The sequence below is a fragment of the Pseudochaenichthys georgianus genome, chromosome 3 (genome assembly GCF_902827115.2).
Source record: "Pseudochaenichthys georgianus chromosome 3, fPseGeo1.2, whole genome shotgun sequence".
In the NCBI taxonomy this organism is placed as follows: domain Eukaryota; kingdom Metazoa; phylum Chordata; class Actinopteri; order Perciformes; family Channichthyidae; genus Pseudochaenichthys; species Pseudochaenichthys georgianus.
In genome coordinates this window covers 40,420,165-40,445,443 of record NC_047505.1, presented here as the reverse complement: position 1 = coordinate 40,445,443, position 25,279 = coordinate 40,420,165, and the positions used below count along the sequence as shown (strand labels likewise).

At 41.2% G+C, this 25,279-nt stretch overlaps 2 protein-coding genes across 4 annotated transcripts in view; one reads left to right on the top strand and one right to left on the bottom strand.

Moving 5' to 3' along the window:
• Nucleotides 1-736: 736 nt before the first annotated feature.
• The window catches only part of immp1l (inner mitochondrial membrane peptidase subunit 1), a 35,610-nt gene continuing 11,067 nt past the window's right edge, over nt 737-25,279 (bottom strand). Inside the window, exons 1-6 of one of the 3 annotated variants that reach the window (XM_034079766.1) lie at nt 12,732-12,837; nt 5,982-6,092; nt 5,788-5,876; nt 5,407-5,533; nt 1,461-1,571; nt 737-886 (exon numbers count right to left, since the gene is read on the bottom strand). In XM_034079766.1, coding sequence (XP_033935657.1) covers nt 806-886; nt 1,461-1,571; nt 5,407-5,533; nt 5,788-5,876; nt 5,982-6,086 — 513 coding nt within the window. In that variant the 5' untranslated portion in view covers nt 6,087-6,092; nt 12,732-12,837 and the 3' untranslated portion in view covers nt 737-805. Of the gene's footprint in view, nt 887-1,460; nt 1,572-5,406; nt 5,534-5,787; nt 5,877-5,981; nt 6,093-8,675; nt 8,743-12,731; nt 12,838-25,279 lie in introns of those variants that run through there. The other 2 variants (XM_034079772.1, XM_034079758.2) reach the window with 2 other exon arrangements.
• elp4 (elongator acetyltransferase complex subunit 4) overlaps nt 12,916-25,279 on the top strand; it is a 53,632-nt gene continuing 41,268 nt past the window's right edge. The window contains exons 1-6 of the mRNA XM_034079745.2: nt 12,916-13,096; nt 15,053-15,088; nt 19,213-19,334; nt 20,376-20,510; nt 21,946-22,082; nt 25,019-25,103. Coding sequence (XP_033935636.1) covers nt 12,919-13,096; nt 15,053-15,088; nt 19,213-19,334; nt 20,376-20,510; nt 21,946-22,082; nt 25,019-25,103 — 693 coding nt within the window. The 5' untranslated portion in view covers nt 12,916-12,918. The remainder of the gene's footprint in view (nt 13,097-15,052; nt 15,089-19,212; nt 19,335-20,375; nt 20,511-21,945; nt 22,083-25,018; nt 25,104-25,279) is intronic.

Here is a 25,279-nt window from a genome sequence, read left to right as displayed (position 1 = left end):
AAAACCACATTTACATGATGTTTGGTTACTACAGTAAGCTGATCATAATGCTGTGTCTTAAGTGCATGTTGAATACTGGTTGTAGGACTGGTTTGGTTCCAGACACACGCGCTGTTTCCAGTGGTGAGTGAGGCCCTTACTAAGTGCTTATTAATATTTTATGGTTAAATGGGAAATGTTAACATTTTTTCAATTGCCTTGGCAGCCTAATGAAATATTAAACGATATGAGAGCTTTTGTTTTACCATAATACTAAGAAAGGGTAAACATGAAATTAACAATATCTTTTTAAAAGCATGACTTTCCTTTGGTCATAGTCTATAGATTGAGACAGCTATCCTTGTTTAAAGCAATTGTTCAGTTGTCCTGTAAATAGTTATTTGGGTGCATTTCAGAGCAAATTAAATGAAACAGTTAAATTCAGCAATAAGTACCCATCCCATCATATTTATATTGAAAACGTTGAATTATTTTTGTCTTATTACTGAATGAGCACGATATCCAACATTAATCTTGTGCTGCCCATTTTCTGCCATTAGCAGTTCCTCAGAGACGCAGCTGTATTGGCTGCTAACGCAATGCCGTTTTTTATAGTATAGTGCTGCACATCCAGCACAATGTAAGCCCCAGATGACAAGGCCTTATCACCAAAACAATTATCTAAAGATGAAGCAAGTATAAGGTATGATTGCATGATGTTTTAACCCTTTAAAATACTGAGTACCAAAAGAATAACTACCTTTTAAAATATGCATTTATATAAATATCAGCTTTATTCAAAATGGTTGAAAACAAAGTGAATGAGTCAGTCTGAGTCACTCCGGGCTTTAATGATCCGTCTGGTTGGGCTTTCACTGAGGCTCCCAAAACTATGCAGTGGCCAGAGCTGTATGGGACAAAGGTTACAGAAAAACAATGGGTTAAAAAAAAAAGAGTGATTACACTCACAACATTACATAAATGACTCCTTAGCATCATGTGCAACACTTTATCTCCCTTTTTAGACACATTTGCTAATATGCCTTTTAATAATGCGTTTGACTTCGTAGAAGATCTTGTTATTTCATCAGCTGTCGTTATAGGGCCTCCAGTGGAGTGCCGCTGTCCAATCAGAGGGACAGAAGGTTGGCTGACCTGTTTCCAGGGTCGTGGTTGCTATGACATCCAGTGACATGACAACACAGCAGAATGGAAAGCTAGACAATATGTTGTCCAGGCTTTGGTCAATCAGACACACTTGCTTTGAACTTCCAACTGACTCACGTCTCTCAATTGTGCTTAAATATGGCCATACTGCACTAATGAAAAACCAAATGAAGAAAAAAAAGGAGCTCAACACCTAGCACTGTTAGACCCCATTATTGAAAGATTTAATCAAACAATTTTCCTCATTATGAAGAACAATTGTTTTTTAATACAAAACAAATACATCACAACATGCATTTCACAACCCCAGTTACCTTTAGGCAAACACGCCCTCGGATCAGGGCATATGGAATTGGGCCATAGCTCCTCGAGTCAGAGGAGTTCCTCAGGTTGTCCCCTTCTAGCCATACATGGCCTTTTGGAACCTAAAAACATCACCACACACATGGAAAGAGGAAAAACATAAACATGTGGACTGTTTCACCCCACAAATATTTTTGTTGCAGCACGACTTAACTTTAACACGAAAAAGTCAGTTAATCCATTATGCAGTGAGACTCTACCTTAACCCCACCCCCTACGCCTCGGCCGGCCCTGCCTCCTCAGCCAATCTTAACGTCAAACCTGCCTGTCCCTCTTTAACCCCGAACCGTCTTAGGAGAGGGGTCATGGGTAACGGGCAGGGTCGGGGGGGATTTAGAAGAACTTCAAACGGGGTCATTAGGCTGTTGGCTGAGATCTGCGCCCCTCTTACCCAGGGAGGGCAGAGCAGGAGAGGGGCCTGAGATAGCTGGGCAGAGAGAGAGAGGGAAACAGGGAGACGGAGAGGGCTAAGCCTCGGCTAGCAGCAGTGTCCAAGGGTCTCCACCGCGCTCTGACCTGCCAGTGGGGCGCTCATCCAAGCGGGCTCTAATTCACAGTGACACCAATTATGATTAATCTCATCACTTTAGGAGAGTAGGCTTGTCAAGGCCCTAATTAAGTGCGCTGTCCCCCCTATATGTGCAGACAGGATCAACAACACATTATATTGTCATAATGGGCATCACAATCCACGAGTCTATTTTTGTGTTGCCTAACTTTTTAACGGCAAAAGTCTTCTGCAGTGGAGAATAACATGAATAAGGAAAAATAATAATATCCACACTGAGGTGAAGTCACATCTTCGCATCTGCTCGTATCTCTCAGTCCCATCACCCTGCTGTCTGATTAAAGTCTTTAGTCCTACTGTGGGATGCTGCGTTTTGTTTCATATTCGATAATTGAGACAGATGATGTGACATAATCACGAGCCATTGACATGTTGACCTAACACGAGGTAAACAACTCACTGAATAACGACGACACAAATGAATATCATTAAAGGAGTCATCTGAGAACCATATGTCAGCATGCTGGATTCCCACCATTACACCTCATTAACATGGTAACATATGCTGGCTCCCAAGCACAGGAAAAAGAAACACCACCGTTTGTCATCTGTCAAACCAGAACCCCCCATTTCTCTGCATCTTCTATTAAAAAAAGCTTAATCTTTCTTGTACTTATCCTTAAGACATGGAGCTTTGATTAAGACATTTCAAGCTGCAGCACTTTTTGGAAATGAGGAAACTTTTCTTAGTCACTGTCAACATCTCTTCCACTTTATTAAGGATCAAGCTTCAGTAAGACGTCTGTGGCGATCGATCAATACCATTGGCACCAGCTGAAATAAGCGGCTTGATTTTGAGCCCCGTCAAACAAATGACCCTAAAGAGAAATCCAAGCATAGATAAAGAGAAAAGTACTTTAAGGATCAACGAAGCAGTATTTCAGAAAAGTGAAAAAGTGACGAGGTCTGAAACTTGATCTGCTGGAGAAAAGCTTATGCATATCACCTTGCAAGTCGCAGGTGTGTGAATGAGGGGGGACAAAAAATAGTAAGTCAAAAGGTTCTGAATTAAAGCTAGGTTAATGCAGAACAGCGGTGGAACCAGATAATGCCCTATCCTTGACTCTTCTTTTCAAAGACAACTGCTGTTTCAAGCACTTGTAAATGACCACAAAGCCACGAGCCTCATTAAAGTTTCCATGCACGTCCGTTGGGTTTGTGAAGCTTCTCTGCAGACAGGGTGGAATGGAGATACCTCAATCATTCATTAGTTTAGCCATATAGTTATATCGTTTTTAGAAGCAGAGTCACTTTGATCAACCCTGCCGGCGGCTCTGGTGTGATGGACGGCAGAGATTGCCCTCGTCCTGCAGTTGTAAGCTGGGTCAAAGCGAGGCATTGTGTACCTGTCAAGGACGTGTCGAGAGGCACTGAAACTAGAGCTCTCCTTGCTGCGAAGGTGTGTTGTTTAACAGCCACACCATTACAGTGCTCATTACGTTAACATGATTGAGGTAGTGAACTATGTTTAGCTTAAACACATACAGGCTTATAGAGATCATCTTTTACTATATCTCTCCGTCTATCTTTACTGCAAATAACATAACGTATGGGGACATTTCATCTCCCCCTCTGTCCCCCCTCTCTCCCTCGCTTTGCTATAATATTTGGGATCAAGTGTCATTGTTTTGACACAATAGCTCAGACACAGAAATGATTCCTAAAAGGTGACAGGGCAATTAGTCGGCTGTTGGATCTCTGAGGGAGGAGAGGACCTGCCTGTCTGTCAGGACAAAAAAGGAGGTGATAACAGGGTCTAACATTGGCTTCCAAAATGCATCTTTACAGGTCCAACCCTAATGCCAAACACCATCCTAATAGTCACAGACAAAACATACATCCTCTGGGGAAAAAACTCCCTGAGGGAATTCAAACATTTATATCGTCAGCGGGTGTTTTCTCAGCTACCTCCAATGCTGTCACATGAAGCTGATGGTTTTGCTCCTGGGAGATAATGAAATAATTGTACATAGGAAAGCTTATTATGCTTTAACAAAAAGCTCAGTGACAATCAGCTTTGTGAAGGGTTATTTTAAGCTTCCTCCCTTGTTTGTGATGCTCACAACTCTAAGACTTTAGAATAACATTAGCTATGCAGGTGTGCCTTTCCAGTTCAATTATTGTTTTAATCAATTCTGGCCACTATTAAAAGCATGACGTTTTGTCCAGTCTGGGAAAAATACTTCCTTTGACTTTTGCTGAGATTCTGGATGTCCAAAAACGACCATGTCCTTTATGCGAGCTCCGAAAGCTTCAACATCATGACTGTTAAAGAGGTTGCCCACAGTATCATCTCTGCTATCAGTGCTATTGGGGACACATTGGAGCTCGTATTTAGTGTGACTACCCCTCACAGACCCAATGAGATGGTTAGTCAGGCTGGCCAAATGATAAAACCATTTATGTGCAAGTCAAGTTTGTTGTGCACTGTAGATAAATTAAAACTTTAGTAGCTGTGCACCTAGTGGGAAACTTAAAAATGACTCAAACTGGACCGTCATTTCATCCTGGGATCACAAGTGAAAACCCAATGATGTCACCTGTTACAAGTCCGCTCCTGTGTATGTGGGGTTAGGGATGAAGCTAGTAGAAGAAGAAACCTCTGTATTCCTCATTTCATTTGTTCAATGACACTTATAGGCTTGGCCTTATGCTATGTTTTTTTTCTGAACTCATTCAACAGCCTGCCCATAGTCTATAAAATACGCAATAAATTCAAAAACATTCAACGCAACCTTTGCTTTGCCGACGTATGCACACACACGCACAAGCACACACCCATACACACACCTCCGCCCACCCATCAGTCTGTCCATTCGGCTGGCACTAACTCTAACAGGCTTCAGAGAGATTGCAGGCCTGAGCTGTGGGCGTTTGGGAGAGTAGTAATAGAAAAGCAATGACAGTGGTTTCAGCAGCAGAACCCCTGCTCACTCTGTGGTTTTATCACTGTTCTGAGGAAATATAGGTGTTGTCAAAAGCTGATATTTTGACCAATGGCACAAAATGGATGTGTGCCGTCTAAAATGTAAACAACTATGATAGTCTATAGACTGTGGTACACACACACACAAAGACAACCAAAGACAAAGTGAGAGACGATTTTGCATTATGCATAGATATTGTGTCATTTTAGGATGAAACAAGTATTTTATTGGAAACACATTCTTTAGTCATGCTCCCTTTTACTGTTTTATTTTAACATTTTCTTCTTCAAAATAGAGAAAACCTTCTAAAGCTGCCACAAGGTACCGTCCTTAGAAAGATGCTTATCAGGAAAGTATAAGAAAAGCGTCAGGAAATCATGACAAAGATGTAAACATACTCACATATGTGTGGGCCTTGAACAGATCTGATGGGGAACTTGTGCAGACCTTGTCACCCTCCAGTCCAGTTACCCTTTTACAAATGTTCATGTTAGGGTCAAATGGACTCTTTGCAATAATGATATCACCCCTGAAAAGAAAAAGAATTTTTTTTTAATTTGTAACACCTCGGTGTGCAGTAATTCACAAAAATAAAGCAAAGATATCTTGCTTTATCTATGATGTATATTTGTAAAAAAAAAAATGCTGCCCTATTTTCCTAACTCCTCTAAGAAAGAGAAAAGGAAATACAATTAGAATTTAAAATCGTGCAGGTAGAAAATATAATTTGTAAATGTCTCTTCATATTCCGGCATGCATATGAATCCATTGACTGGAACTCACTTCTGTATTTTGCATTGCAGACGACTCATCCGTTCAGAGAACACAATATCATGGTTGACGATGGTTGGCTCCATGGATGGACCAGAACACTGAAGAAGAAATACATCGTTTTCTTTTTTGCATAGATTTGTTGACAAGATTTGAGAGAAAAAATAACGGCCTGGACATTATTTCTGTAACACTAATCTACGAACCACCACAAATTCTCCAATGTATTCGAAGGCACAATGTGCAATGCAGCCATACTGGACTGTGTAGCCCACAAAGCCCAAGGTCTTTCCCAGCACACTGCGGAACATCTCCACCTGCAAAACAAAACACAACCAGAGGTTATAACACAATGTCAGAGTACATTGTTATCATGCTCTATACAATAGGGGTGACACGTTATGACATGCAATAAACACATTTTCTGCGATATTTAGCCTGATGTTTTACAGTTCTCTTTATAATAAACTCTTCCTTTCTGCTTGTTTTTCAGTATCCAGATAAAATAAAAATATTGCCAGTGTTTCCTCTAGGATGGAGTCATAGCAGCGGTGCTAAGGCACGCGGGCCCAGCTAAATGTGAGCACGGAGCCGCCGCTATTTGTATATAGGGGATATACTGATTGCTCACAAATGTATTATTTCATTAAATTCTTTAATGAAACACAAAAGGTACCAATAATAATAGAATAATAGTTACATTTTAAAGTGCAGTTTTTTCTACTGATACTCTCCTTAAAATCAATATATTGTGGAGCCCTATTAAACATACAGTGGTGAGTAAAGGGCTTAGTTTCTGATCCATTTATGGTAGGCTTATGTCTTTTACTAGATTACTAAAACAAAAGTTGTTTTGGGTTTAATTCTTAAAAAGGTGTGGACAAGGTTGTCACAGTTGGCCTACTGCTAAGATGGCACATTCCCTGGTGTTTCATTCTCAGAGGCTGAGCGGCCGGTTCACACCCGAAAACTGCGCTGAACTTTGCTCCTGTGTAGGATGGACCAATCGACACCTTGCGCTCAGGTGATGGACAAACACGGAGGCTGTGACACATCCAGCCTTGCAGCTCCACACTGTCTGCAACCAGCTGCTGACACCGGGCTGCCTCCAATACCACCACAATCATTAGAGCAGTTATCAACTTCTGTCAGCACCATAGAAACACAGAGACACCCCCAGCAGCACCCATCCGCCCGCCCTGCAAACACTCTGTCACACACACAAGGACCGTGTGTCTTCTGAGCAAACATCCCAGCCACACTCAGGTTATTGACTTTTACTCAAGCTGCAACCTGTTGTTCGGAGAGAAGAAAGTAAGTCAATCTTTACACACTGCCGTGCTCAGTGTGTACGCTGGCTCACCTGCACACACACACACACACACATGCAAATACACAAACAGATTGAAACTGTATGTCTTTCAGAAGAATAGATAAAGCTCGGTTTAGTCTGCCCTTCAAACATTTTATAGTTCAGGCCGCCGTCCTGCCAGTCCGCCACAGGGTAAAGAAATATTTTCCTCCGTCTCCCTTATTCCTTCTGTCTCTTTCCTTCTTTCTCTCTCCATGTCTTCTCTCCCTCCCAGGGTATTATTAACAAAAGCAAGTAGAGCGGAAACCAAAGCCCCAAATCCTCAGAGCTCTGGGAATGACTTCCCAAAGATGGACACGGATTAGACCCCCAATTTCTCCCTTGCCCCACCACCTCCACCCCCCTTTCTCCCCAGGTCCCCAACAGACCGGGTGTCAGGTGGCTCTCCCAGCCCTGCCAAAGGTGTTACTCCTAATCCCATTACCCCCCTCTGCTTTTCTCACACACAAATACAAAACACACACACAATGCTCTCTCATTCATGCCAACTATATTCCACCTATTAAACCCTCTCTCTATTCGTTCATCCCTAGCATGGTTTGTCTCTTTGGCCCATTCACCATCCTCTCTGATACAAAAAAGACCAACTTCATCCTTTCACCTCCCTGCGTGCTGCCTTTCCACTCTTCTCACTTTTCCTTGATCACCCCTGGCAACCCTGAATAACAGGTGAAGAGGCATATATGCGTTCAGCACAGGGCCAAAATGAGGTGCCCCTTTCCAGTCAGATTCTGCTCTGTGGTTCCTTTCCACGGGAACTATAAACTCAGTCCTACCACAGCTGGTACAACGACACCCCTGGCCCTATAATTCCTCTGTAGGGAAGCGAGTGGTCTAAAGGTTCATGTGAATCTCTAGGTCTGCACTAAGGTGACATGTTCAACTCTATTTGTCTTGCCCTCAGCATCCTCCAGCAGCATCTCTGTCATTGCAGGACTATAAAGTACTCTCAGACATGATCTCACATGTGCTCTTCCTTCTGCTAGGCTGGGGATCAGGAATCTTTGCTAGCACTTATTCGCAGAGCACAGTGGACGCCAGCCTCCCTTACAGCTGCCCTCATATCTCTGTTTCAGCTCCCCCTCCATTCCAGCCTGCATTCATCATAGGTAGGGATTAAGGGACTTTGCATAACAAGATCACACGGCCAGTGACTGATATCAAGAGAGTCCATATGCAGCCGCCTGGTTTTCTGAGGCACCCTCTGTCATTGATAGTGTGCGCTTGTGTGTGTGCGCATGTGGTGTGACTGTGCACAGACAAAAGCATTACCTATGTGTTTCATAGGAAGTGTATTTGAGCCGCAGTGACTCCTTTGGGATTCAGAATAAGGTGGACATCCACAGAGACTTCTGATTAGATCTCTATTACCTCTAACTCCCCAGGGCAAAGAGTCAGACAACCCACACTATCTCTTGCCCCTAATACCCAGCCCATGTGTGTGCTGGGGAGCACCAATATTAAATCGAATGCTGTATTACAGCTGTGAATTAACACAAAGTCTCTCTGTTAATCCAGGATTACACACCAAACATGTTCATTGGAAAACAAAGAAAGTCAGCGCAGCCCCCTCTGCAGAACCATCTGTGGCCACCGGCCTCCCGTGGTCACAGCACAGCGCTACAGTGGGGAAAAGAGGGGGATCCCAAATGAATAGCTGTGGATAGAAACACTTCATTGTGTGTTTAACTCTGTGATCCTCTTACTGGGGGAGCCCGTTACTCAGGGCAGAGCAATCACAAGTAGATACATTCTTTTTTTTTGCCAATACCAACTATGAGGAATCATAAAGTGCAGCAATAACAGGGATGCCATGCCTATTAATGTGTCCACCGAGCTGTCAAAAGCATTTTAAATGTAGAATTAGAGACACTACACAAATAAAATGTAAACAAAGGCATGTTTCTGCCATCTGTGTTGACATTAATGAAGACGCTTTGACAGACAAAACCACTAGAAAATAGAAGCTGTCTCTCAAAAGTTAAGAAGTGTTGGACAAGTTGTTATTGTCCTTTCATAACATCACATTATCGCATTATCAGGATGTAAACAATCAAATGCCCCTTGAAAATATCCCAATTTAATTTAATGGTTGTGATTCAAAGATAAAGATACTCTTGGTAATTTAATTATATATATTATATTTAACTTTATAAAAATGACACTTGTGTATTGGGAAAAAAAAGCGTTCATATCTTCATAAAAACGTTAACTTTCTTTTTTCCGTTGAAGTTATACAGCCAATTATTTTGGGTTTTGCCAAGTGTCAACATTGATACCTGATTAAACACGCATCATTGAAGCCATAAGGAAATATTCATAAAGGAATTACTGCTACTGGTCTCAAGAGATTTGAACCTGCCACTGGCTGAGGAGTGTTAATTGAAAAACATGGCCAGTCTATTAGAGTCACAAAGAGAATCCCAATCCAAACATCACATAAGGGCCTTGCAGTGGACTCCTTACACAACTAAATTAGGAAAACATGGGCTGAGAGAGAGCTGGCCAACAGGGGGGCTAAGAGGCTTACAAGCCCCTTGTCAGATATTCTTTTTCTCCCTGAGGATCCCAGATGGAAGGGAGTCTGGAGGAGCAGGCAGCACCAGAGAGGGGACCAATCCCACCTCTGATGTCTTCCTCTGGGCAGCAGAAGGCAGAGGAGGGTGGGGCATTAGTCCTGTTGCACAGAGCTTGATTTGATCTTAATGTGATCTATAAAAAGGAGGAGGTTTGGCAACCAGGGGGGTCTGTTTCAACTATCAGTCCAATCAGAGATAATCCTGCTGGTTTAGACACAGACACCTGGCAAGATGGAGAGTGACAGATGTAAAAGTCCCAGTCACAGAGTACCATGTCTAGCCCCCATCTCCTTTAGGTCTGCCTTCTATCAGAAGCTTTATTGAAGCAACTGATCTCCATATTGCTCTTTTCATTGTTGCTAACGGCAACATAGCCGTGAAACAGCTGAGCGAGGTTACTATTTGAGGAGCTGAGGGTTTAAACCTACAATCAATGGGTCAGACAGAGCAAATAATAGCCAAGTGATATGAATACAACTGCTATGAATTGAAAGGAAGTGTGGGTTGACGGAGTCCCCAGCCAATTACATAGAATGGAAAAATCAGCAACTAAGCCTTATTGTATTGACCAAAGCGAATGCATGTTGCTGGCCTGGTGCTGAGAGAATTGAGAGATCTTATCATGTGTTGTATCAGATTCACAAAGGACTTTGTCTTTGGCACTTGCCTGTTCACAACAATGCCCCATATATATTTGACAATAGCTAGTGACAGATACCTCAACCTTTAAGGCAAACCTAGGATTTTTAAGAATGGGATTTCCTTTAATTCTAAATGAATGACTTTCTCTTTATTGTCATTTTATTTTCTATCCTATAAGTCAAACTAAATATGGCTTGCTGTATTTCATGCCATATTAGCAACAAATCTAAATACAGCTTTTTTCAAAACAGGGGATGTTGAATAAATGGAAAAATCCTTTGACAACATCAGGTGGGTACAAAACCCATCCTATGCTTATTGTACTTGAGTCCTTAGAATATTACTTTACTTTTGTGGCTAAAATAACAAATATGCTGCATGTTGATGATAATCTTGCATCCTACGGATGCAAGAAGTGTACTGCTTCTCGCAGTTCCACACTGATGGCAGAATTACACTGAAGAAACCAAAACAATCTGACCAGGAACAGTCTGACATGTTATGACTGCTGCCATTATATAGCTCAATCAGATACAGAGACTGATAAAACGGACAAAAACACTGCAGAAAAAACACCAACAGGCACAGATTACATATTTAAAAAGGGGGGAAATTATGTTATTTTTCTACAATTAGGCTGCAGTATTTACACTAACACACAGGATTGTGCTACAGAGCCATGGGTTAAATTGGGATTCGAGACAATTGGAAATGAGGTGACTGGCACTGTGCAGAGGATGTGGAGAAAGTTTCCACAGAAATGTACTACATCCTGCACGTTGCACTGCTAAAGCCAGCTCTCCTCTGTCTGAGATAGTCTCGCATTTTATTTGTCTCGTATAGGCTTTCCACAATGCTCAGTGTTGTCAGTCATGATATATTCCCTTGGTCTCCTGTCAGCACATATAAATCTCAACAGTGCTGTCAAAACAGCAGGACTGCCTCTGCTGAGAGCATTTGTAAAGTGAGCAGTTGGGCTATTGCCTCCTCGGGAGCCTTACACTGTCCTGTGATCTTGTGCTGCCTCTGGCCTATCTCAGCCACAAAAACGTTTTTTACAGCTGCCTTAAGGATTACACTGATCACTCATCACTCAGCTAGTATTAATAGTGGACATCACACACAATGAATGGTCGTTTTCCCCTGTCAGCGGTTTGCCAGATCTGACAAACTGAGTATCTGAGTATTCTTAAAATATTAAAAATAAGTTTCCCTGATCAGTAGGCATTTCTCACATCAGACATATTGAGTTGTCATATTAGGAAAGAGAAAATGATGATATTGGAGTTTGAAAATGGCTGGAATAGATCCATGGTTCATTTAATTATTTACCCTCCCATAACCTACTATGATATTTGAACAGCAGAGTGCTGCATTATAATCCATACTTTAGCCCTAAACTTCTCTTACTAAAACATGAATAAGCTCAAAGTATTTTAGTTTTTGTTCATTTTGGAGACTTAGCCATACAAAAGAGTAGTCACAATGTGCAGTATTTAAAATAGATTATACAGTTAATACTTGGTTGTGTGTTGTAATCATGTAGGCTTGAATGTGAAAGTAACTAGGACATTTTAAATGTCAAAGAAGAGACAAAACACACAATAAACAAAGTCAAGATGAATGAGTATTGAATAAAAGTAAATTAGTTGTGTAGGGAAAACCTTACTCTGATAGCTCTACACAGAAGATACCTAATATCAATTTACATGGAACTGCTACCAGGCACATATAGATATTATATCTATGTCTCGCTGCTGAACTAAATCAGTTTAATATTTGCACAAACTTTAAATCATAAATGCAAAACGTTGTTTAAAAAGTCGACTTTCTGGTAGTTATGGCTGCTTTAAGTGTGAGCTATGCAAGTCATTTACATATTGCTGTGTGTTTTTAAAACACTCAGATATTCTCCTTGTCACTAACAGTTTTAGTTTTCCGAACATTTAAGACATGTAAGGCAACACATTATGCAACGAAGCAATTCAGTGTACGGCTGATTCCTGCATAATGAACATAATGTCCCATTCATGTATGAATGTGTAGTATGTTTTACATCTACGATAAATCGATTGAATATTGTGCCAGCTTGTTCTTATTTAACACATTAACATACAGTTAAATTGAAGTTATGTATACTCAGGCTGTTGTACAAGAGATGGGCTGTGACTGTAAAATAAGGGGCTGCTTCTGTAAAACAGTTTTCAGGTTCTGTAATGTAATGAAATGAGCCAACAAGGTCAAAGCGACACACAGTCTTGAGGTGACTCTCAGGCACACAATAGCGGCGGGTAAAGAGCGCATAAGCTGATACTTATGTGAACAAAATAAAAAATATAAGAAGTGACTTTAGCTTTACTTACCTACTGACTTAGTGTTTCAATGCTCCGACCATTCATTTACCACAACAACTTGAAAAATCACGTCCGTCAAACCTCTCACATGGCCCCACAACAATCTTTGCCCTCATTGGTCAAGCGCCACTAAAGTCTTCGGTGATTGGATAACACGTTCCAAAACATAAACAGGCGTCACCACGTTATAAACAGTATGGCTGCCCCCATGAGCAGTGTGGGTAAACCCTCAGCTGAACGATCACCGTTCAATAATACGAGTTTTCAGAAGAAAACAAGAAGCAAGTTAATCTCCATACCTGGTACCAGACCCTCGGTTCAAAATGGACAGCTCTTAGTCTCCACCGGTGTCACGTCACTCGACTATCTGCTCGGTCAGTCTGATGTTAGCATTTGCGCTAGCTACAAAGGCTAACGTTAACTGTGCTTCTCTATGTAACGTTAGCTAAACCCTGAAGTTCAGCCTGCTAAAAAATAGTCGTATTACTTTATCAAAAGGGGAATGTATGATTCACACATAATATGGAGTTTGGTCACTGTCAGGGCCTTACAACCTGTCCAGAATTCAGTGAAATGCAATTTTAGCATTGTAGATACTATGTATACTTAAGGCACATTTAGTTGGAACCTGTTACTGTCACTATAATATTTGTGTTAAATTGAATGTAAGGGTATTTCATTGAATTCTAGATAATCAGTCATTTTACATTTTATTTTTTGACTATGTTTAGATCCTAAATACGACTTAAAAGACAGGATTGTTTCTTGTAACAAAGCACTTTTTAAACTCTGGCAGTGCTACATTTACTACATTGTAAAATGTATTTTTCCATATGCTGATGACAAAAATGCGGAAGCTTTAAGCTCTAAAAGATCCAACAAACAGTATTATCCCTATTCTATCTCAACGCACAACTACACACCTATATCAAAACTAGACCCACATGAGCAGAGTGATCAACAAGTCATAATGCCTAAGTGTGATTAGGAGGAGTTTATCTAAATGAAACAGTGTACCAATAATAGGATGCTAATATTGTAAGAGGAACATCACTGCTGTTGTTTCTAAAGTAATTTGACTTAAAAGTATGTGATCTTTAAATAAGGTACACAAAAACTATTCCTATCCTCACTTTGGTTTTTAATCTTGAAGCCTGGATGGGTATAATCTCTCTCTCTCTCTCTTTATATATATTTAGCCATATTTAAAGCAATACATCACAAGTCTCTTAACTTTTTATGGCGTATTTCCCCGTTATATAAAATAAATATATCTTGCAAGTTAAGGTAATTGTTAGTCAGGACATTTTAATGAAATATTTAGAATGTTTGTGTCATCATATCTGAAAAGGGAAACTATTATCTTCTTGTGCATTTTGTATAACTTATGTTAGGATTTCTGACAGAAATGTAACAATGCTTTAATAGAATTATTGTGACCTGCCTATTTGTTGTTGTTGTTGACATAAATAGCATTTTATTTGAGCAATCTTATAGTTATTTTATATAACATGATGCAAAATGTGCATCTCAACAGCTGACTCTTTTTACTCTTAGCCTTAACCTTTTGAAGCCATTTTAGTTTTGATATTACCAGCCTGTACAATATCAAGCAGGACCAATTAGCAATGTGGGTTAATTAAACATAGAAAACATTTCCTGTGGATGTATTGTTTTAAGCCTATAAAGTGATCAAGGACTGTCCTGAAATGCTCTTAGTTTAGCAAAGGTCCTCGTTTTTTAATGTAGCTAATACAACTCTTTCCATAACTGTGTGAAAGCCAAATGTCAGCTGTCTCTTCTATGCTCACTTCTCCAATTGGCCATTTCCACAGTAGGCATTTTGACATGTGAGAGGCATAAGTGTAAATAAGGCAAGGCAAGTTTATTTATATAGCACCTTTCAACGCAAGGCAATTCAAGGTGCTTTACAAAAATGAAAGACATTCAAACAAAGGCATTAAAAAGATAATAAAATAAACATTAAAAGAATAACACAATTAATGATGGCCACATTCTTTTTATCTGCTTCAGTTTCAAGGTCCTGTTGTCATGCTCATTGTCACAGCTTAATTGGACACTTGAATATAACACAGCCTTTATTACTGTTATTATAAACATCTGTGCTTTTCCTACTATGACAAGTCAAAATGCCTGCTGTGAAAAATGGCTCTTTTCTTATAAAGATAAATCCACAGCTGTGGAGACATGAGGGGAGAGTGAAGGAAGCAGCAGTTAGCCAAAGGGCGGCTCAAAGTGGTTCACATTGATCCAGTGCCTGTAATATGTGACTGATATAATTAAAAATACAATTTCCTTTCTTTTTACAGGTGGCGGGTTAGCAGTTGGAACAGTACTTCTCATAGGTGAGCCTGCGTGAGAAATTGAACAATAATATATGACTGTCTTAATCAAGCAATAGGTCACACAGGCCATGGTATGTTGTGAATATATCACAGCTAAGGGGGGTGTTGCTGGATTTCACTGTCCAATTTGTTTGCTTCAAAGTGTTATTTTATTTGTTCTCTTTACGTCGCTGTGCATGTTGTTTAGAAGGTGTTTTTTCTGGCAATGGGCTCTGCTCTATTGTGTAGCAGGTTGTTTCTAGGCTATCTGACACAGCCTTTGAGTGTATGGGACTCCATGGTACACAGTAGTCTTTTCCTGAACCTTATTAAGCATTTTCTTGTCTGGAGGCTTCATGAATACGTTGAATGTTTTTAATGATTATCATAGTCCTTAGGTGAACATTTTAGTACCTAAAGCCATGTCCTTTTTGTTGCTCTCAACCGAACAATGAAAAACAAATTTGAAATGAATTACTGTTACAGTAAATGAAGATACCTTGGTAGGTAAGTGCATTGGTGTTTAGAATCATCCATTATCTACTCTATTTAATACTCAATCCCAGAAAGATGCAAGAGTGCTATTCTTTTTCTGGAGCATTATAGCCTTCAGCTTTTTAGCAACTCTCTCAATAAAGAACCTGTGTAGATAAATTACACCCATAATTATAAATATGTTATATTCATGTGAAGCCAAACATCAAAACAGAATTCAATAGCACTTTTTAGCATGCCACAGCTAATGATACTGCCTGTCTGTTCTCAGGCTCTTTGTGGTTATTGTGTCACTGTCTATCAGAGTGGTAAATATTGTAATAACCTGAAGGTCTCTAGCTAGAATCCCAGGTGTTCATACGCACACTGTGATCCTTAATTGATATGCTCATCTGCAGATGGTATGTAGAAGTTTTCGGAAGTACATTCAAAGCAAGTGGGTTTTCTAGACACATAAATGTCTTCCACTGTATTATTATTATTATTATTATCATTCATCATAGGCTAGGCTATATGCACTGGCAGACAGTAAGGTTAAGGTATTCTTGTTTTCCCTTGAAGCTGTAATTTGTGTGTAGCAAAGGCCTATACCAACTGATGATATTGCTTTGCCCTTTAATTCACCCCCCAATCGATGCAGGAGTCAGTGATTATACACTAATGCGTTCTTCCCTTCCATTTTGGGAATCAATGCACGGTTGGTTTCATCTGGTAATGAGAGACACAGTAAAGGTGAAATGCGTGTGTGAGCTCTCTTGTGTTTGTGTCTCTGAAAGCGGTGTGTGTGTGTGTGTGTGTGTGTGTGTGTGTGTGTGTGTGTGTGTGTGTGTGTGTGTGTGTGTGTGTGTGTGTGTGTGTGTGTGTGTGTGTGTGTGTGTGTGTGTGTGTGTGTGTGTGTGTGTGTGTGTGTGTGTGTGTGTGGACAGTATGCTGTCTGTGTTGTTGTGCTTTTTGAATGGGTGTGATGGGGGGTAGTTTGGAGTGTGTGTTTGTTTGTGTTTCAGGCAGTCGTCTCCTACAGTCTGCCCCTTTAGCTGTGATGGCCTGTTTGTGAGACACGGACATAAAATGATCAGGCTGGTTGTTGTCGGCTTTGAAGTGTCTTGAACTGTCCTTTCAGATTTGTCAACTCGAGGGGGATCCGCTCAGTATGGCCGCTGTCTGAAGATCTCTCATCTGGTGTTTTTGTAATGGAAGGAACAAAGCTTCTTATTATGTTGACCATGTACGCTTCCATTCCATTAGTTTAAGTTAATGTGTTTTTCCATTAACGCACCCATAATAATTACTTTTAAATGTGGCCTATTTGTTTTGTGTTTAAATGTTTCAAAGCTGTGAAGTGCACTTTGAATATTAATTAATCTTAGATTTGGGCATATTTATTATTTATGTAGAAAACTCTGACAAATGGTTTGAAAGTAGTTCATCATAATTATAACCCTGACAAAATAAATAGAACTGGTTAGAAAGTAGAATAAATATGTATATAATAACATGAGGTGCAGTGAATGTTACCTGCGTTATCATAATTACTAACACTTATATAAAGGTAAGCTATAAAGAAACCATAAGAAAGCATGAACACAATCAGAGAATATACAAGACAACTGAAGACATTTAAAGCACAAGTACTGTGCATGCAATACAATAAAATGTTTGTAAAAGCAATTACAAAAACAAAACAAGAATAGATACAAGATAATAAGCAACAATGTTCCGACAAAGACAAATAAAGGTCACATGTTGAAGCTTGAAATGTGTCATACATATACAGTTCATCGGTCTCAAGATATGCTGCTGATTGGTATTTAAGACAGCTTTGTAGTAGTACGTTGTTTTAATTACTTTAAAGATTAAGGGCTTTCTTTATTAATTGTCTAAATTGCATTTACCTGCCGTATGGCCTAAATGAGGCGTTCGGCTTCTCAATAGAAATGATATAGACCGAAAATTCATACAAGGGGGAAATCACTCTGACCTAGATATGTTGTCTCCTCCCCCTGCGGCTTCAGCAGATATGATTCAGGACTCTCGCCTGTTTGAAGGCAAATGAGGCAGAGGCGTTTCGCCCCTCATCCAAACCATCGTCAGAATCTGACAAAAAAAAAGAAGAAAAAAATCATCCCATGACTGTCTGTCCAGAGTGACTGATCTACCTCAAAGATATGACCGTCCCCCACCCCCTGTTGCTTGTATACCCCGCCACCTCCCGCCCCCTCCCTTACCCCCCGCCTCAACAGCCTAATGACTCCTGGAGGTTCCATTTGTAAGGCTCCCATAGAAACACAGCCACAATAGGCCCCATCTTGAGAGGGCCCATCTGGGAGTCTTTGTGGGGCCTGCTGAAAGCCACAAAGGCCTGCTGACCTAGAAACCCATCAATAAGAGAACAGGGAGCCCCACCGACAACAAATTGAAGAGCCCTGGAATTTCCTGTGCCATCCTAAGTCTGTAGGTGAGGACATAGACCGGGAACGTGGGAGGGGGGAATTCTCCGGATGTTTAAGGATGACACGTCAGGATGTCATTCCCAAGCTGTCAGCTGTATGCCCATTACCTTAAACTGTCAGTGCTGCCTTTGTCCTTGTGCCCACTGTTTGTCATTGTGCGGAAAGGGCTATGAAATCTTTACAAAATGACGATTGTGACAGGAAGCAGCAGCGGCATGCTGGGTAGAGTTATGTGCCCTGTTAGTAGGGGGGTTCATGGTGATGATGCACGCATTTTTTGTGAGTTTGGCTTGTGGAATGGCCGGGTGGCCGCTTTGTGTGCACCGAGAAAAGGATACCTTTGGGAAAGTATGTTCATTTTCAGAATCGCTTGTCTGTCCATTTAATGCTTTAATAAGCGCTCCTCTATATGAGCCTGTAAGGTCAGCTCTACAAGATGATATTCACTCTTTCCAACTGTGTTTAAAAGTATATTGGGTAACTTGTCTTTTCTAACCTACTTTCATGTTAATAAACACACCTGATGTAAATGTTTGCCAAAACATAATGAAAGGTTGCCATTGCCATCAGAGTTCACACACAAAGCAGAAAGATTCAACTGAACCAGATGTCGCAAAGCATTTTGAAGATAGGAAATATCTTATCCTGCTTCTGCCTCCTCTTGTCAGTTTCCCCCCTAACTGGGGTACCTTTGTGTTCAGGGGGAGGTGTCAGGTGAATGCTTCAGACAGGTGTCTCCCCCTCACCTCCGCTGCGGGTTGGGTTATGATAGGTGAAAGTGGACAGGAATACTGTGAAGACCTTAACAAGAGCATTAAAGATGTCAGCTCCACTCTGATAGTCAGGTCACACAATAACACCCATGTTTCTGTGCCATGTCGATTCCCACTTCATCTCTTCCCTTCAAAAGATAGCTCGAAGTGTGGTCCTTATATCAATTAGGGTTAGCGATTATGATGTGGTCATAAACCTCCGGATCTGTGGTGTCTGAATGAATGTTCAGAATGAGACCAGATCCAATGATAGTTTTGAGAGTGATATATTTTTCTCATAGGGAAGATGTTCTACCTAGTTTATCACCGAATCATGTAGTTAGGCTTTGTTGGCAGTGTTAGAAGTATGACATTGAATGTGTGTTTATTTGAGTTTTCCCATTCACCCTGAATTTGTGTTGTTGTTGTCTTTTGTTTATTTTGTTAGAGGAAGACCGATATGATAGCTACTCTCGTATGATCCTAAAATACTTCCTGGCAGAAGGAGTCGTGTGTCGGCATGAACTTTATGTGGCGGCGGCTCAGGATAACCCAGATGACATCTTACAGGTATGAGAGGTGTCGTCTTTTCTTTAAGCTTTCAGGAAGGAAATTATTTATACTTCAAAGTGTGATTTATTTTAAAGCTGCAAGTTTTGACGAACCATCCACCAAGAAACAAGCATGGCCTCAATATGTCTTCGATAACATCATCCCAATAATACATTTGTTGTAAACTTTTGTTTACCTTTTCGTCATCAGAGTTGGTTGCTATGTTCTGTCTGCTTGTATTATGTTATTGTCACAATATATTAATCAATTCCTGCTGTACAGTATTCATCCTGGTTCCTGCTGGTCAGACCATGATTCAAAAGACATTATAGGCGCACAGCTTTCCCCAAGATGTGTCAGGGTCAGCAGGGGTATCTGAGAGGTCGAGGGTGGCATGGTTGTGACATTGTTGAAATGTTTCCCGATGCATCACTCTGTGAAGAGGAACGTCGCCCCAGAAGCTGACTGCCACCCAGCATACAGGAGGAGGGCCTCTCTCCCACTGATTGATAGTGGGAGGGGTCACAGCCTCACCCTCTCTTTACATATCAAAGGCTTATTAAGAGAGGGGACTCCCAAAGGGGATATATCACATCATTTAGTGTTTTCACAGCTACATTCACAGTATGCTAATCTTCAGATGCTGAGGTTGTACTTTATGCATTACGTTAACATGCACACGAAAAACAAGCTTATTGGAAATCATTGGGTTAAAGCAGAACATTTGAGAACGGGTTCACACCCACGCTTTCTTGCATCAACTAATATATCAGATACCCCCGGCCCACACACAGCACAGTATTCTGTAAGAAAAATCTTTCCGTTATATCTGGGTTTTACAAATTGCTTCAACACAATTAAAGAAACGTATTGTCTCTTTGTTTTATATTAGAGTCAAGGTTACTTTCAAAAGCTTTGACTGAAGTGCATGTCCATTATGCACCAACAGAAAAGACTCGGTGATGGTCTTTGATGTCATATGATTTTATGACCATATCTCCTGACCATTCACAATCAACAAGATTACACTTTTTATATGAATTGTATCATCTGGTGCAGGAACTCCCGGCCCCCATCCTGGACGATGTTGCTATGCACAAACCAGCCGAGCAGCCCAGGCTGTCGCGTGAACCTCCAGACGGTTTGGACGCCATGAAGATCGCCTGGCGCTATCAGAATCTCCCGAAAGTACAGGTAATCAGGTGATCACATGACAGTTAACTGTACATTGTCTGTATTTATAATGGAATATATATTAGAAAATAGGTAACTTGTAATTATGCTACTTTTAATAAACTTCCTAAAGTTGTCTTCGTTAATGATTATAAGAGAAAGAACAGCGCTGGCTCTCTGGTCTTAGTGGTTTGGCAATTGTCTCTACCACTAAATCCATCAGCTTCTAAACTCCTTTGTGGAGTGAATGAGGCCTCAGCCTCTCCTTTCAGAGCTGGACCAGATTACTCACACTTAGCTGGCAATAGGTAGGCTTTTCACTGGTCCCCAACTCACATAGACACACATACACACACGCCTGCACCCCTGCTTAGCCTGGGAAACAAGAGTACTTTGCAGCCTGTGCATTGACATGTCTGCTCGCTCAACCCCATGACCCAGACCTGCGCCTCTGTCTTCCCCCAAATCCCTGCCTTTCCCCCTGCTAGGGTCGGCAGCCCTACACTCTTTCTTCCGCTTTGAGGAGAGGTGACCCTCCCCTTCTACTTCTCTGCAGTCTCCCCCCCTTCAGTCTATAATCCATATCGCTATGTGGATTAACAGCACACAGTGTATCCCTGGGGATCCTCTCCCTCTTTCTCTCTCCCTGGAAACTTCTTTATATCTGTGTCCTTTCCTCACCTCTCCCCCTTCCTCTGTAAAATCGTCTTTACAAACCACTAGTAAGCCCCACCAGAGGATTTGCATCCCAAATTCACCCCCAGAGTCAACGCTTACTTTCCCCTTACACACACCTCTCCTGGCATAGCCCACTGTGTCGCTCTCCCGATGAAGACATCAGATCAAAGGTGAGGCCGCCAGGGCGGGGATGGAACGCTAAGCGGGTTGCCTGGTTCACAAAGAGAAGATGAGCCCCTGACCCCCCTGCCCTGCTGACCCCCTCGTCCCGCCAGGAGAGGGACACACCGGGGGCCCTAATCCAGATTAGGAGTAGATTAAGGGCCCCTCTAACAATGGAATCCCTGGTTTCACTCTGAGAGAAGAGCTAAAACTCTCTCTTTCAGCTGCAGGAAAACATCCGCCTTCCCCTGCGTCCCTGACACGTTTGCTTTCACAGCGAGAAGTGGACATTTATGTGAAGAAATGATTAAGACCGTGGTCGTAGTGGTTATTTAACTTCTCTGCTTATGGAAAGTTGAGGAATGACCCATAAACAATTCAATTGCATTACCATAGTATCGTGAAGCACACTCATTTAAAGTATTAAAAGACCAGATAATTATTTAATAGATTGCTTTTATTGTCATCTGATATTAGTTAAATGCAGATTAGTTTTTGTTAGAAACAAGCAGTAGCGTCAGACGGGGATGAATGAAAATACATTAAAATGCTCTTAAATTAAAGTTCTTAAGTCTCCTTATGCCTTGACATGAATTTGACTTGTTGACCTCCTCAGACTGCCCTGGCCTCTTCATCCCGGTTCGGGCACTACTATGATGTTTCCAAGACGATGGAGCCAGAAATTCGCCAGGCAGCCAAGTGCCACCGCTTCTACCTTCCAGAACATCCTACCCAGTCATCACCCCCGCACAGGTAAAACGACAAGACATCATCCACAGAACGCATTGAAACCAATGAGACACCGTCTGCATAACACAGGCACACAAACACGACATCATACACAAAACACAGACGCACAAATAAGACATATTCAACAGAACGCTGGTAAACAAACATGGCATCGTTCACAGAATACAGGTAAACCAACAATGCAAACAGACCAACGTGTTTTAAAGAGTGTATACTTTATAATCCCTGCAAGCAGCATGTGTCTTTGAGAAAAGTCAACCTGAGAGGCAGCAACTCCAGATGTATCCCCAGTATCATGAAGAGCCCTTTGTTTTAGACATTTATAATAATATAATAAACTGGCGGACTGCAACTAATGCAATTAAAGATTGTTTTCCTTATCAATTTAGCTTTCAGAATTTATTGTTTCATTGTTTTGTCTATATATTGTCAGAAATAGTCAGAACAAATATTATAATAGGAGAAACAATATAATATTAAAAAACAATATTAATATATTACTATTTTATATTCCAGCTTGTTTTGTCTGAGCAACACTCCAAAAGTTGAAATATTTTGAATTTTCTCCATTTATTAAATTGTTAATAAAACTAAAACAAAAATGTTATAAAGCTGGAGTCGGTTTTTGTGTATTTCTGATGGAAATATTACTTATATTATTAACAAATGTTTGTGGTAGTTGCTCCATACATTGTTTTAGACCTAAAGATACAGCACAGTGCAGTCTATTACTGAGATTCGAATTGCTTATAATAATGAACATTTTAATCAATTAAGGTGAAATCTAATCATCCACATTATTAATCCTATCCTTATTTCTTGTTTGAACAAAATGTTATTTTAAAATAATTAAATTGTACATTTTTTCACACATACAGCGGAAAGAAATCAGTTAAACACCTGCTTGGTCCATCCTCTCTTCTAAGTAGTTTGCCTTTGGCTTAAGACATTCAGCCTCTTGGAAGGGTTGTGTATGTCTATTCAAATAAGGGTCTTGTTTGCTCAGCGTCTGTTTGATTTCTCCTGCGTTGAGTGTATTTAAGGTTCAGAGGTCATACGGGCTCTTTACTTAGACAGTGCTGTTGAACACACAAGGGCACACGAAGCCTCACTCACACACACTGGGTAAATACAGCAATCTGGAGCACAGAGGATGTGGAGGAGGCTTTATAAAATCCCTCTTCCTTTATTTCAGCAAACAGAGACTGTTTAACAGCGCACCCAAGCAAACACATTAAATGTTATGGATATTCAGTTTAAAGTATACATTTTCGAGAGTGGACCATTAAGTGAAGTGATACTCTATTTTACTAAATATCAGGTCAGAACTTAAACATTTCTATTGATTGGGAGAAAAGAAAATAACAAAATATCTTCTCCGTTGATGTCTGAAGCCCTGTGTCGCAGTGTAGTGAGTAGGAGTGACATGATGGTACTGTTTGTGTCTGAATGGCTTCTAGATCTTACAGACATTTTGACAGCAGGAAACTACACCTGCACCACACCATTGTGCCCCCAGCACCGCCCCAATACTGACACACACACACACACACACACACACACACACACACACACACACACACACACACACACACACACACACACACACACACACACACGGCATATTACAGACGCACATGTTCCAAACAAACTCCTAAGCAGGCTACTCCCACTTGCACGTGTCCACAGCCCCATGTTGATACCCTAGCTGTTAAATTGCTCCGTTTCACTTGAAGGCATAATTGGCACAAATTGCTCTCTAGGTGATACAGATCCTGTTGTTTAAGACCAAGCATCCCCCTTCTCTCCTCCTTTCTTTCCTTGCTGAAAGAGAAACACTGAGATAAAGAAGCGTCCCTGTGTATGATCCTAATTAGCCGGCGCACCAGCCCCTGTAGCTAAGCACCTAGACCTTTTTGGTACCTGAATGAGGAGTGCTCGGTAGGGGTAGCTAAAACACAATACCATCCCACACAATGGCTGCCAACCAGAGGCAACCTCCTGCTTAACTGCATGTCAAACCATCCCAGCCCCCTACCTCAGAGCAGGGGCATGGGCAGAGAGGCCAAGGAGGGTAGGTGTCCCTCTTTCACCAAACCAGCTCTATCATTAGCCCCAGCAGGGTCAGGAGGCACCATTGTCGGGCTGAATAACGGAAATAGAGTACATGGATGTACTTGGCGCAAGTGTAATCAGCATAAGTGTGTATTACTGTTCTTTACGCAGGGCTATTGGCGTGTGACCAATCTATGCGTATCAGCTTTTGTAGCCCGCAGGTCGAATTGACAACTGACATAGCTGCCCACTGTGACTCTCTGCAGAGTGGTCATTACAATGGTGGGGCGTTCTTAAGTTGACGGACCTTAGTAAAAACATGGGGTTAACATTGTCTGTCTTATAGGTCCATGATGGGCTCAGCAGTAATCCTTCCCCTGACTGTTTCTAAATGTGGCTCTGATGGTACTGTACGCCCTTTGTCAGTAGTGCACATCTTACCCCTGATTAAACACCAAAATGCTGTTCCTTGTTAATTTTAGATATCAGCCCATTAATCCCCCCCCCCTCCTTCTCACTTATCGTCTTTGTTGTGTGTATGTTTGTACATATGCACGTCTCATCTGTCTGTTTGTCCGTCTGTCTCGGCACAATCAGATCCTCGGGGAGCTGACAGAGAACCAGTCATGTTGTAATTTAATCAACCAAATAAATTAATTGGATCTCTTGATATGGATCATCTGTCTGCCTCAGTGGCTCCAGAAAAGCACAGTCAGGAGGAACATACTGCAGTCCTACAGGATTAAGCTACTGCGGTGAAAGGCTTGGCCCAGTTTGATCAAAATGCTTTTAATTACAGTTAACACGTCTGAAGTAACCCCTTTCTTTGTGTTCTCTTTCTGGTTGTCCCCTCAACTCTCTCCTCTGTCCTGTGCTCTTTTCAGTACCATGCTTGAGTCCTACTCGGCGTTGCTGAAGTCTCTTCAAGAGGTCATAAACAGGGAGGGCTTTGATGTAGCAGCCCCTATGGTAAGAACCAGAAGTGATGATCCACTTTGCATTTCTTTCTTTCAGCCTGATTAAAGGGTTTTTACATTTTTTTTTTTGCTTTTTGAAAATGTGTATCTCAATTGAAAACCAACACACCAAACAGCAATCCCACCTTGAATCTATTGAGTTTGCAGCTAAAACAGCAGACAAAGCAG